The sequence below is a fragment of the Rattus norvegicus genome, chromosome 8 (genome assembly GCF_036323735.1).
Source record: "Rattus norvegicus strain BN/NHsdMcwi chromosome 8, GRCr8, whole genome shotgun sequence".
Lineage (NCBI taxonomy): Eukaryota > Metazoa > Chordata > Mammalia > Rodentia > Muridae > Rattus > Rattus norvegicus.
Window position 1 is genome coordinate 64,044,238 of NC_086026.1, and position 14,097 is coordinate 64,058,334.

A 14,097-nucleotide genomic window follows, 5' to 3' on the forward strand; every position below is an offset into this window, starting at 1 on the left:
ATCCACCATGCTGTCCCTAAGCATCAGAGTCCCAGAGAGGCTAGAGACAAGCATACTCTTCAGTAAGCTGGGGCTAGCCTCTGTTCTGCTCGTTGACTCCCCTGCAGACTGCCTGGTACTCAGCATGACTGCTCTGCATGGAATCGCTTTTAGCATTCACAGAAGGGGCCTTTCTGAGGTTTTGCCATCTTCCAACCTGTTCCCCATTCTTTACAGACCACCCGTCGTGTCCTTTAGGGAAAGGAGAGGGCATAGAACTTCCCAGTCCATTTGTGACCCTTTGTCCTTGGTGGGAGGTTTTTGCCTGCTACTTAGGCCTCCTGCCTCACCCCTTTCCAGTTATGTAGTTCAGCCACACTGGAAAACACATAGCTCTACATAATCAGACAACTTAACACTCTCATCCCCTTCAGGCCTGCTCTTCAGGTTTAGCCCAGGCTGGACCACGCACCTGCCAGCAGGCATGGTCAGCCTGTGTGGTAAGCACGGGATCTAAATTCTCCTCAGTGGAACAGGGAGCCCTCAGCAGCAGGCCCTGGATCCTCTGTCCTTGGAGCTGCACCACTTCCTGTTTCAGACAGGCTTGGCAAAGGTTCATGATCAAGAGGGTAAAGAGGCAGAAGAAAGGGAGTGGGGAGGCAGGCTCAGAGGATTTAGGTGACCCAAGAGCTGGGTCTCCCCTACTCAGCAGGACTCTTTCTCTGGACCCTGAGTATGGCTCCACAGATGAACCATGGTGGAATGTCCTTGTGGCCTTCTTGGCTTTGGTGTTCCCTGGTAGCCAGAGTCCCAATTGTCATTTGGACTGCTTCCCACCTGGCCCCTGCCCTTTCTTTATGCCTAGGCAATAGCACTATTGTCCTGCTTCTGTGACAATGCCAACCAGGGGCAGCCCCTCTTGGCTCCTTATGACTCCTCTTGCTTCTCCCTCTCTCTCACTTTGGTATGTGCGGTGTGTTCGTATGCACATGGATATCATGTATGTTTGCACATGTGTGCACATGCTCATGAAAGTCAAAGAGAGATGTTAAGTATCTTCTTCAACCGATCTCTATCTTATGACTCAACAGACCCTGTAGACAACAGACACAGCTAGACTGACTGGCCAGTGAACGCCAGGAATCCACCTCCCCAGCACTGGTTTATACAGGCATGCTCCACCACACCTGGCTGTTCACGTGTGTGCCGGAGATCTGAACTCAGGCTGTCACGCCTGTGCTTGAGCGTTTTACCCATCACTGGAGAGACAGGATACCTAGCTTGAGGTCCCAGAACAAGGTACGTGCAGAGCCCCCTTTCCAAAGATTAAAAGATTCAAAACGGAGAGCTTGGGCGATGGCTCAGATGACAAGTGTCACACAAACCAGAGGACCTGTGTTCTGATCCCAAGCAGTCACATGAAAATACAGGCATTGGAGTACAACTGGAGTCCCAGTGCAGGAGAGGTGAACATGGGATAAGCCAGCATGGGGCTTGCTGGCCTACCAATCTTGCACCAGGTTCAGTGAGACCCTGTCTCCAAGAGTATGGTGAAGAGTGACAGAGACCTCTAGATGCATGTGCGCCTGCATGTACCACACATAATACATAAAGACATAAAAATAAATAAATAAAATACTTCAAGATGTTGATACCAGAGCAGCTTTCTGCTTTCCGCTTTGGTAACCAAGTTCTTCTAAACATACGCCTGCTCCCTATGCTGGCACGATGGCACATGTATGAAGCTGTCCCCACCACACCATTTCCCAGCCAGTGATGGCCCCTCTCCACTCTCTTGTCTTCAACTGCCTTAGATGGCTTCTCAGGGCCCCTGGGCAGAAGACCAATTGCAGACCCTTCCAGTTGGTACGGGGCCTCTCTTCTGTTAGCACTCAGCACAAATCACCCCCAGGTCCTTGGGGAAATCCTCACCCCATACCACCTCTAGGTCTCAGAACATTGGCATCTTTTGAGAATCGATTCACTTCTGAGCCCCACCGGGGCTGAGCTTGGGGAAATGAGGATGCATTGATCAACTTTGATCACTGAGCTCTAAATGGTCAATTTTCACAGGGAAGACTGGACCAAAAGGAATCCTGTCAATTCCGAGGAAAGTAATCTGGTTAGGAAACAGAATTTTACAATGCGTGTGTCATGATTGAGTGGGCAAGCTCTTTTTTTCAACCCACGGAGGAAAAGTGACCTTCGGAGACCCAGTACAACATGGCCAAAGGTTGATATGGGGCCACGCGTGGCAGGTTCTAGGATCCTGAATTGGGCAGTTTGGCTGAGGTGTAGCAACGGTGAATCATGAATCGGTGGAGAGAGGCTGCAATGAAATGTTGAGATCCGAAAGCTGGAAAAGCACTGTGGAGTGTGGGTACTCCCTTATGGAGACTTGGGGGTCCGGCGTGGCTTTTCAGATCTGTCAAAGCAAAGGCTGGAGCTCAGCTTTCTTGCTAGACCTTCCCAGCAGGACTGCAGAGCTCAAACCCACAATTTTAGACAAAATAAGCTGCCGCATTTCCTTAACTTTTGCTTGTTCAGTCCCTTCCGCAACAACAAAGGGATGGTCTGGGGCTCCCTTCTAACTTAAGCAGATCTGCGTGAAAGACTTGGTTTCCAGCACGGGTTCTCGTGCCTGGGTGCCTCCTTGCCTCCGGGTCAGGGATAGCAAGGGTGGGGGTTGGGCCTTTCCCCACTAGTCTAATTGGTCCTCCATGTGCTAACTCAAAAGCCAGAACAGAGCGGACTGGACTGGTTAGTGGCAGCCAGGAAGTATGGGTGGGAAGAAAGTGGCTTCCATCCCTACGGCCTTACCACTCACAGATATTTTCAAACATAGGCAAAAGTAGAGAAATGATGTCGTGATTCCTGAATCCCCACTATCTAGCTAGCTTCACGTATCTCCTCCCGGACCACCTGGCTTCATTAAACCCTCTCCCACCACCCAGTTTAAAACAGGATGTGGGCGGCGTGGTGGAGGAGGCACCAGGGAGAGCAGATTCCAAGCTGCATCACTGGCGGCTGGAAAGATGAGGAATGGTGATGGGCGCCTTAGGGCGGGGAGTCAGGCTCACCCCTCGTGGGCTACCCCCCGCCCGGCGCGCGCGCAGGGCAGGGGCGGGACCTGAGGGCGGGGCCCCAGAAGGGCGCGCGGGGGGGGGGGGTACCCTAGTGACTCAAGGCGCTTGCGGCTGGGCGCAGAACGCCAGTCTCTCTCTCTGCAACGCCGCGTGCGACCGCTCCTCAGCAGAGGTGGGTGCCTGCCGCTGCCTTCGCGCCGCCACTACCGCCGCTACCGCCAACACCACCGCCACCATGCCCAACTTCGCCGGTACCTGGAAGATGCGCAGCAGCGAGAATTTCGACGAGCTCCTCAAGGCTCTGGGTAAGCTGGTGCGGAGGGGATGCCGGGTCTATTAGAAGCCGCTGCAAGGCGCTGGGGTCTCAGAGAGGGTGGCCTGGGGAGGTTGAGGCAGGAGGGAGTCAATGGAGTGGTGAATCTGTTTCTCGGATCCAAATCCGGATCGTAGAGGAGAGCGGGCTCCGGACCCAAGGGGTTAAACCAACGTTTGCTGGACATTTGGCGCCTTTCTCGACGGTTCCATCTTTATCTCGTGCTAGATCACAATGAGGAGCAGGGACTTTACACCGGGGCGTCTTTGAGACCAGACCGTCCTATGAAAGCACTGGGTAACTCAGGAAAGCCACTTGCGGTCTTTGAGCCTCAGTTTCTCTTCTCAAAAAACCCAGGGGAGGACAGAGACAAATGGAACTAATTTAAGAACCCCGTCTAAAGCCAGAGGATTTAGGAAGTGCCAAACAGGTCTGGGGGTGGGGGGTGGGCGACCAGAGGGTGAGGACCGGCGACCGGAGCCTGTGTTTCCTTGCGCAGGTGTGAACGCCATGCTGAGGAAGGTGGCAGTGGCGGCTGCGTCCAAGCCGCACGTGGAGATCCGCCAGGACGGGGATCAGTTCTACATCAAGACATCCACTACGGTGCGCACCACGGAGATCAACTTCAAGGTCGGAGAGGGCTTCGAGGAGGAGACGGTGGACGGACGCAAGTGCAGGGTGAGGCCCCGGAGACCGCACCTCCTTCCCGGGTACCCCTTAAAACCCTTGACCCGTTGCAGGGTGTGTCACGGGAAGTCTGTGTGACCTGATGGTCCTAGGCTCAGGAGAAAGCCCTACTCCGGTTCCTCTCATACTAATCCCCAAGCGCCAAGAGGCGCGCGCTTTGAGCTCTGGGTGGCTGTGATGTCCTTGCGGTGGTTAGTGCTACGCTAGCAGCGCCTTCAGCGCTAGCTCTGGCAGCGTGGGTAGAGGTTCCTGGGACCGCAGCTACCGAGTTACCTGTCATAGGTGGAGTGGCTGATCTAGCGTCCCGCCCTCTGGGTCCCTGGACTGTAGGGGGAACTATTTGGATCCAATTGCACAGCCCAGATCGTACTGGTCACCTCTTCCTGCCCTTCCGCGTTCAACCGAGGTCTTTAAGGGAATGGCGAAATTCTTCCAAAAGTAAAAGCAACGAATGTTCTAGTTCAGACAATGTACTATTGTCCCTTCAAAGTCCTCAGGGAGAAAGACAGAAAGAGGTGGGTAGGGAAAGAGGGGTAGAGAAGGAGGGAAGGAGGGAGAGGGGAAGAGAGAAGGGGAAGGAGGGTTAGAGAGAGGAAGGAGGGAGAGGGAGAGGGAGAGGGGAGAGAGAAGAAAGAGGGAAGAGAGAACAGAGATTTATAATAAGTCTAAGTCGGGCTTGCTATGTAGCCCTGACTAGGCTAGCCTGGTGACCTCGAACTCCAGATGCTCCGGCCTCATTCCCTGGAGTTCTGGGATTACAGGTTATCCACCCGATCCAACAAGCAAGAGAAGAGTTTTGTTGTTGTTGTTTTGTTTGTTTGTTTTGTTGTTTTCATTTTGTTTTGTTTTGCTTCCTGAGACACGAGGCAAAGGCTGAGGGAGCACTCCAGAGCTAATGACTTCACATCCCTTTCTTATTTCAAACACATGCTGTGCTGTCTTGTTTAAGAAGGATGTCCCCTTTCTCCATCATGGGTCCTGTGGTTTTGTTTTGTGCATTTTATTTTCTTGTTTAGTTGGTTGTTTGAGACAGGATCTCACTCTGTAGCCCAGGCTGGATGCAAGTTGCTTCAATCCTCCTGTTTCCTCCAAGAGCTAGCTGGTATCACAGGGTCACCATATCCAGCTTTTCCAGTGTTCTAAAAATATTTACAAATGAAGCCAAATACTGTGGCACGTTCCCTTAATCCCAGCACTCCAAAGCAGAGACAGACAGATCTCTGTGAGCTCAGAGATTAGCCAGACCTATGTAGCGGAGAATTTTTTATTTTGTAATATAGCAACATTCTAAAGAATGGGAAATTACTTCTTTTCTCTTTCCTGATCCAATTGTGACCATATTTGGAAGGACGAGAGACACATCCCCCAGTTGCAGGCTCACTCATAAAATAGTCTTTGCCCATCAGATTTGATCCCTGCTTGAAGCTAATGAAACCTGAGGTTCAAGTCACCACATTGTTTGAAAACAAAAAACAGCAAAACAAAACCAAAAAAATAAAATAAAATAAAACCAACCAATGAAAAGGACTTGGCTGGAAGACAGCCAGTGGTAGAACATGTGCCTAACATGTGGTGGGCCCTGGGTTCTATCCTTAGCATCAGAGGAGGGAAAAGGATAAAACAGAACAGAGTGGAGAAGGAAGGGTGTCTGCTGAAGTTGGCTTGACCAGAGGCAGGGCTCGATTTGGAGCTGTCTAACCCTGGTGACTGCCAGAGAGGGCAATTTCTGATTTAAGAACAACAAAAGAATCATGTAACACCCAGGAGAGAGTGGGGCTTAAAAATTTCCGTCCCTTCCCCCACCCCTTGTCTAATGAAGGAGTCCCATGTGTTAGTTAAAAAGTGATTATGCGTACATTGAGCGCCACCCCGCCCAGCTGTATCTCACTTTGCTGTGAGCAGGCACTGGAGAAGCTATAGGGGCACCCCCTTTGGCCTGTTTGCCTCCAACCTTCAAATTGGCTTGATTTTTTTTAAAAAGATATTTCTAGAAGAATGTAGCCTGGAAAGTGGGAACATCTTTATCCACAGAGACAGACACCCCGGTTTACTAGAGCAGGCTGTGTGCCATTCTGATGAGGAATGCGGAGAAAGGAAGGTGTTTGTCCAGAATCTGACCACGGACCCCTCTTCTCATCTGCCGGTCACCAGAGCAGATTCGGACATGACTCAATGGCTGTAACTGAAGTCCAAATTGGTTGGAGAGGTTCACTGTGTTGATAGGAGTGAATGGTTTGTGTGCTCTGAATTTTATTCCCGGGGACACAAAGCACGTCTGAGGCTTTGCCGCTCCAGCGTGTCTGTGTGCCTGTGATATCGGATGTATCTATGCCCCACAAATCCATGACCAGCACTCTGAATTGTACTTTACCTGGTTCAGCAGAGAAGATGCTGTACCCTGCTGACAGAGACCATGTGTTGCTTTTCTGTTTGGCAGTTATTCTCCGGTGTTCTTTGTGTTCCTCCCCTCCCGCTGCCGAGACTGTAATTAATATCACTAATGGTTTTCCTGCCTGCAGAGTTTACCCACTTGGGAGAATGAGAACAAGATTCACTGCACGCAGACGCTTCTTGAGGGGGATGGCCCCAAAACTTACTGGACCCGAGAGCTGGCCAACGATGAGCTAATCCTGGTAAGGGCTGTTTGGCTCTGAGACAATCCCAGGGTTCCCATGGTGATCCTCAGGGGTGGGCCATACAGGTGCTGTCCCCCCTGGTCACTGGTTGAGAAAGTCATCTGCCATAGATTAAAGTGTGGGTAGAAAGCTTGGGTGGACAGTTCCAACCAAAGGAAATCATTGTTAAATGGTTGGCAGGAAGGGGTGGGAGGGTTACCTGAGAGGGCAGGGTCATATCCGAGATTGATTGGACTGCCAGACCTATGTCCAAACTGTTCTTTGCCGACCCCAGTGGTGGGGGACACCCAATCTCCTCTGGCTAGCCTTGGAATGCTGGGGCTCTGTGAGACCCCCCTGAGCTTATATAAAATGAGATTCCTCCTGCCCTCCATGACCCATTTTGCTAGTAAAGTTTCCCAAAATCTTATCACATCAGCATTCAAAGCCGTATAGAATATCTTTACTCCAGTCTTAAAAATTCTACAGGCCCCCAGGAGCCAGGCAAGGACATTTTGGAAATGTCTGGACTTACTGTTGTGGAAAGGTGGGCTCTTTAGAACCAGAGAAGGCAAGCATTATGTAAAAGTATGCAGGTGGAAACCTTTGGTTGGGGGGGTGTGTTTTGTAATTTTTGAGGCAGGGTTCTTCAGGGTAGCCCTCATTTTGTAAATCATGATGGCCTCCAACTCAAAGATTTGTCTGGGTCTACCTCCCTAGCACTGAAATCAAAGGCATGTGTCCATGCCTCTACTAAACATTTAAATACCCACAGCAAAACGTACCCGGGGAGGCCACATTTAAAGCCTTCATATTGTCTGCCCCGTTCTAGAAACCCACTCCAGTAACACAATATTCTGAAGGCTGAGGCAGGAAAGTCAGGAGTTCCGGGCCAATGTGGGGCTACAGAACAAGACCCTGTCTCAAAAAAAAACCAAAAAAACAACAAAAAAAAAAACCAACAAAACCCCAAAGGGTTTAACTTATTCACACCTCCAGTTTTATTCAGGGGAAATGGGGGAGCTGGGAGATAAAATAGCCCCTACTTTCTTCCCCTGTGTTTCCAAACTGACTGATATCTCCCACTCCGGGCTAGAAAAAAGAAAAGGCCCTCGTGGGTGCCCAAGAGCTTATATCCTTTGTCCTCCATTAGGCATTCTGTTAACATCACCCTTGTGAGGCTCCCTGACCCACTCCCTAGAGTTTCTGAAGCCTGAGAAGTTTGCTGGGGAAAGACACTCCGTGTGACCGTGACATGGGCCCTCTCTGTTCTTCCCAAGCTCCGTGTAAAGCTCCTGTTGTTAACGGAGAGATTGAACCGCCGCCCCTGAGATTCCTTTCAGCCCTAAAATTACACGTTTAGCCCGCAAGAAGACCCTAAATTGAGCTGTTACTTTGAGGCTGTTTGATCTCTCCCTCTTCCTCTCCTCTTGTCCTTTGCTAGAATGATTTAACCAGCTCTCCTTTCATGGACAAAGGACTGGCTTAATTTGCAACCTAGCTAATGTTTCCAGCCGAGGGTTACCTCATGGACTAGGAGAGCAATTTGGGGCTGAGACTTGGAAATCTAGGGAGACGGGCACACACATTTTGTAGGGACCAGAGGTAGCAGGGGGAGATGATGACAGAGTTCTTAAGTCTATCCAAGGGTTAAGTAGGATTTGAGTTTACACAGAAAAATCGGGAGTTTGGTCACCTCTGGAATACTGAGAAGCTTGAGTCCCAGGCTAAATGTCAGTGAGGAACTCCACCACATTTTGTCCCTTACCCCCCCCCCCCCACTCGGCAGTTCATCCCTCCCTGGCTCAGCAAACATATATACAAGCCTCAAAGGAAGCATTAATTCTTGGCATCTGGGATGTGAAATGTGGGCTTTTGTTTCAAGGGTTATTATCGTTAATAAATCTAAAACGTTGGGAGATGTAATCTTCATGTAAGGAGAGGTAAGTAACTTTAGTTTAGTTGAAATAAGTGTCCCCAGAGCCAACAGTAAATTGCCATGGGCTGTAAATCATCTTCCTTTGAAAACCGAGCATACTCCCTCACACTGCTGTGGAATACTCTGTAGAGTTTCCTTCTGGAACCTCCGAGCAAGCATAAACGTATCCCCTGGGAGCCTGAAAGGGCTTCTCAATTGGAGTTAGAAATGTGGGGATTTCTTTCCATGTCATGAAGCTTTTTTTTTTTTTTTATTGCCTGAGTAAGCTCCTGAGACCTATGTGGCTGTACACTCAAGGAACTCTGGGAAACTAGCATGCCTCTTAGGGAGAAACATCTAAAAAGTAGATTTATGAAGGGAAATCTATTCCATCCCAATCCCCAACACGTGCCCAGGACAAGGAATATCTGCACTCCTCACTAATGGGAAAGATGGTAGACACAAAGCCCTTAAAACTGCCCATCTTGTCGGAACTCCCTAATGATCATCATATGCAGGAAATATTTCTTGGGAATATGTGATTCCTTAGCAAATACCCCAAGAGCTTCTGGTCACTAAGGACCCCAAGTGTAAGGATCTGAAATGCATTCCATTCAAATCAAATGATAGGACTGATAGAACATGTGCCTACTTCAGACAAGACCCTGGGCTCTAGTCCCAACATAACGAGATAAATAGATTTTTAAAAAATCTAAAAAAAAAGTGTCATATTTAAACCCTTAGCACAATAGTTGTAGCTTCTCTTGACTTGCCAGCCATTTGGGGAATCTGAAAGACAAAGGCCTTTCAACACAAACATACAAAAATACACACATCCAGGCTGCCAACCGGGAGGTTTTGTCTTTGTTTCTGTTTGTTTGACTAGTATTTTATGCATATGGGAGCTTTGCCTTCATGTTGTATGCCTTTTTACAGTATGTGTGCCAGTGCCCGTGAAGGCCAGAGGAGGGTGTTAGAGCCTCTGGAACAGACACCTGTGAGCTGCCATGTAGGCGCTGGGACTCAAACCCCATCTGAAAGAGCAGTCAGTGCTCCTAACTGGAGCCATCTTTCCAGCCTTTTGGGTCCCTTTCTTTTCTTTTTCTTTTTCTTTCTTTCTTTCTTTTCTTTTTTCTTTCTTTCTTTCTTTTTTTTTTTTTTTTTTTTTTGCACATAGCTTTCCGTGTCTGACTGTGAGAGTCCCAGGAGAGCAGGGCTGTGAGTAATTGGTATTTGGGGGAATTTGAGACGTCTTACTTATACAGGTGCTGCCATTTCAGGCACCAGAAGAAAAATACTCCTTCCCATCTGTGGAAGGATTTATATTCTCCCTCTAGCCAACAAAGAGTCATAGAGTCTTAGCTGGAAAGAGCCCTCAGAATCACCTTGTTCGAAGTCACCCTTCCCCTCAACCCTGAGCAGACCAAGAGAGGGAGGAGAGACTTGCCTAGCCGTGGTTGCAGACTGATGTCAGAAGGTCAATGCTCTGTTCTAGCATCTGAGAAGAGTGTTTTAGTTTAAAGGTGGCGAGTATTACAGCTATACCTCCACATCCTTGGGGGTTTGTTACAGGAACCCTGCAGAGACCAAACTCTTAAATGCTCAAGTTCCTTATATAAAATTACGTAGCCTTTGGCCTACATACAGCCTCCTGCCTCGTTCCAAGTTACAGTCACTCCTAGCTTACTTATAATACCCAATGCCATATAAGTGCCATGCAAACATGTTATACTATATCATCTAAGGAATAATAACATGGAAAGCAGTTGTACGTGCTTAGGATGTATGCAGTGAATATTTTTAGTCGGTGCTTGGTTGACTGCGAAGGTGTAGAACCCACGTGTACAGAGGGCAAGCTGTCCTTACATTAGGCTGTTGTCTCCCAGGCTAGATGGCTGCTTCCCGGAATGCAGTTCTGTCTTTTCTTCAATGCACAATCAATCTGGCTGCAGCTGCCCAAGCCCTTCACTCTCTTGCAGTCACTTGAAAGGACACAGAAGCCCCTTCAGAAATAGCCGACCTGACATTCATCTCCCATCAGTCTCACTTCAAAATCGAAGCCAGGAAATTCACGTCTTAGGCCAGCAGTCATAGGTTCTAGAAGCAAAGGAGAACTGTATATAGCATAATTCTATGCCCTAGTTACTTCTCTGCTGAGAGGGAGCTTAGAGCAGAATGTCTTCCCCATGCCCAGAGCACTTAGCATGAGCACACAACAAACTCCTGCAGATTTAGTGTCTAATAGGAAGTGTTATTAACAGGGCAGTTACTCATTTCGTTGGTGAAATGCTTTAAACATTTTTGCACAGGCATCTGTCTTGATTGGTTTTCCTTTTCTTTTCTGGGCAGACATTTGGCGCCGATGATGTGGTGTGCACAAGAATTTATGTCCGGGAGTAAAGGTGGCCAGCTTGTTCTGCTTTCATGGCAGGATACAAGTTCCCACGAGGAGCACGTCGTGGTCCCGCACTGCCAGTGGGTCTTTCCTCCACACACCTCTCCCCCATGAATATTAGGCAACCCCATTTTCCCTATGACAATGTTGTAGTACCCTCCCCTCAGGCCCTTGTTGCCTCCCGCATCCCTGGTTTGGCATCTGCATGATTGTACCAGTCATTAAACTGTTTGGATGCATCTCCAGGCTCTTTATTGGAGAGGCGGCTGGTTCTGTTTCAGCGTGGGAGTTAAAGAAGGGCTGTGTTGGCCCGTGTGGAGTTTTCATCTTTGGCCTGTTGACCTAGCCATAATGCACAGAGCATCCGTCCGCCGGCACAAGCCGAATTAGTCATGAGTGATGGCTCCTAGTAGGAAAATAGACAGAGGAGAGCACAGAAGAAAGGGACGGCTTGTATGTGCACTTATAGGGCCAGGACAAGGAGAGACAGCAAAGGAAGATGAGGCCCTCTGAAACTCTAACACCGGAGGGAGACTCACTCCCCCAAATAAAGTCAGGGAAGGAGAGGTCAACACACCTTTGAGGGTTGCAGCCTGAGGGAGGGGCCCTGCAGGCGCAGTGGGAATATGAAGAACACTGCTACCGTTTAAAAAAAAAAGTCAGACATAATGGTGGTGGTAAGTGCCTTAATTAAAGTACTCAGAGATTATATGCAGGAGGATCTCTGTGAGTTTGAAGTCAGTCTGGTCTATGTAGTGAGTTCCAGGACAACCAGGATTACATGGACAGACCCCAGGGCAGTGCAGTAGAAAACTTGGGTTTGAACATGGAGAGGAATCCTGATCTCTCTTTGCTGAGCACCATTCATTTTGTCCATTGTGCAATGGGCACTGGAATGTGGAGGACCAGTGATCAGGGCCACACAGGGGGTCCCATCAAAGATACTCCTTCCTGGCCATAGCTAGGCAGACAACGATCTCAGCGGGGAAACGCACACAGTAGCTGTCACACATGCCAGTGTTTACTTTTGAAAATAGGTAAATTTCACCCTAAAAGCTGGGGGTTGGGCAGCAGATCAGTTGGTAGAGTATTTGCCCTGGGTTTGGGCCCCAGTGTTGTATAAACTGGGCTCAATGGGAAATGCCTGGAATACCAGTCCTGAGAAGGAGGAACAAGACTCAACTACATGGCAAGTTTGAAGGCCAGCGTGGGATAGATACATAATGCAATCTTTAAAAAGAGAGGCGACTAGGGAAATCTGGCTTCCCTGGGCCCACTTCCTTCCAGGATGGTTGCTGTCTTAGCGGCTTCCTTGTCTGTACCCCTTTCCTCCCCCACACCCCATTCCCTGTCCCTGAGCTCACTTACCTGGTGTATTTGTCTTCCCACCTGAAGCCCCTGGGCTCTCACCAAGACTGGGTCAGAGTGTTGGGACCTAGAGAAGACCAGGAGACCCTCAAGCTGTACTGAGGCAGACACCCAAGGCCCAGGGGCCCCATCCAAGAGTGAATAGGGACACATTTACAGGAATCCGCATAACTCTCTGCCCAAAGCTCCACTTTGCTCCTAGGAGGCTACGGGTCTCCAAAGATATTAACCTGTGCCTGTCCTGAGCCCACTCTCTTTTTTTTCTTCTTTTTTTTCTTTTTCCTTTTTTTTTTCCAGAGCTGGGGACCAAACCCAGGGCCTTGCGCTTGCTAGATAAGCGCTCTACCACTGAGCTAAATCCCCAACCCCATGAGCCCACTCTTGTGATGCCATTCATGGCTTTCCCTAAAACACTGTTCCCTGTGGTCTTATGCCATCAGGTGTTGATGTGTCAAGTTGGGCTAGATTCTGGGTCAGAGTCAGGAGGAAGCCTGATGCTGGGCTACATTTTTGTCTCTGGGGTCGTGGTGTGCCTGTGTTTATGCCCAGAACCTCCTAAAGTCCCTAATACAATTTTCCTTCCTGCTCTACTCCAATGCACCTGGGGCCAGAGAGTGCAGGCTACATGCAACCGCCTCCACTTTGCTAACCTGTGTCCTGTGCCCCTGTCCAAGTCGATACTCAGTGCCCTGAGGTACAGAGTAGAATGCTGCAGGGGAGGGGCTGCTCTCAAGCTTCTTTGGGGACCCATGGGGAGGTCCCTTGAAGATGGGCAGGTCCCATATTGATATGCAATGGATAGGAAACATACTCCCCTGAGTGGTGGTAAGCTGGCCACACTAGAGACTTGTGTGTTCGACTATTATGAGAACACTGCCCAGTAGGAACTAGCTGCTCATAGCCAACATGAAGGGGCTAAGCAAGGCCTCATACACTGGTGTCTTCCTCTTCCTGGGTTCCCGCTGCGTCGCTGTTTTCTACACATCTGGATTTGCTCCATAAGGGCTGGGCTGCCTGCAGAAAGGTGATCCGTTCTTCACTCTGGCTATTGCCATCGTGGTCTTTTATAAACGCCATGTGTCACATGAAGCACATGCTTCTTTCAGATTAGCTTCACAGGGGACGAAGAGTGAATCAGAGTGAAGGTGGCTACAGCCCTCATTGGTTTGACAGCCAGCAGGCATGGGTTGGGACATTTGGGTGACAAGGTGAGGTAAGAGCACCAGTAGATGGCACAGAACACCTGCTGAAGACGGCATCTCTTGACTAGCATTGGTTTAACAATATAATTAATTGGTTTTTACATTTTTCAGATAATGATACAATGTTTCTCATTCCCTTATGGAATACCTACCTATAGGGATGTCCTATAGGGATGTAGGATGCCATATTTCCCCAGTCTCCTCTCTTGAGGAAACAAAGGTCCAGGTTTCCTTTCCTTTCCTTTGAGACTGTGACAGATGGTATAAATGTATTGCAAATGACATACAATATTTATGTGTATAGTTACTTTTCCACAGCTATGATAAAACATGACCAAGGCAACTTAAAAACTAAAGTGTTTCATTGGGCTTATGTTTTCAGAGGGTTAGAGTCTGTGGTGGCAGAGCAACGGTGTGGTGGCAGGAAAAGCCGAGAGCTCACATCTCAAATGGCAAATAGCAGAGGCAGATGGGGAATGCCTACCGCCAGTGACACCTCCTAACCTTTCCTAAATAGTACCACAAAGTAGTCAA

The 14,097-nt window shown here is 49.0% G+C and overlaps 1 protein-coding gene across 1 annotated transcript; it reads left to right on the forward strand.

Moving 5' to 3' along the window:
* The first annotated feature begins 3,193 nt into the window (after positions 1-3,193).
* On the forward strand, positions 3,194-11,232 carry Crabp1 (cellular retinoic acid binding protein 1). The gene is made up of 4 exons (NM_001105716.1): positions 3,194-3,370; positions 3,878-4,056; positions 6,585-6,698; positions 10,948-11,232. The coding sequence occupies exons 1-4, from the start codon at positions 3,301-3,303 to the stop codon at positions 10,996-10,998; spliced, it is 414 nt and encodes a 137-aa protein (NP_001099186.1). The 5' UTR covers positions 3,194-3,300; the 3' UTR covers positions 10,999-11,232.
* The last annotated feature ends 2,865 nt before the right edge of the window (positions 11,233-14,097 follow it).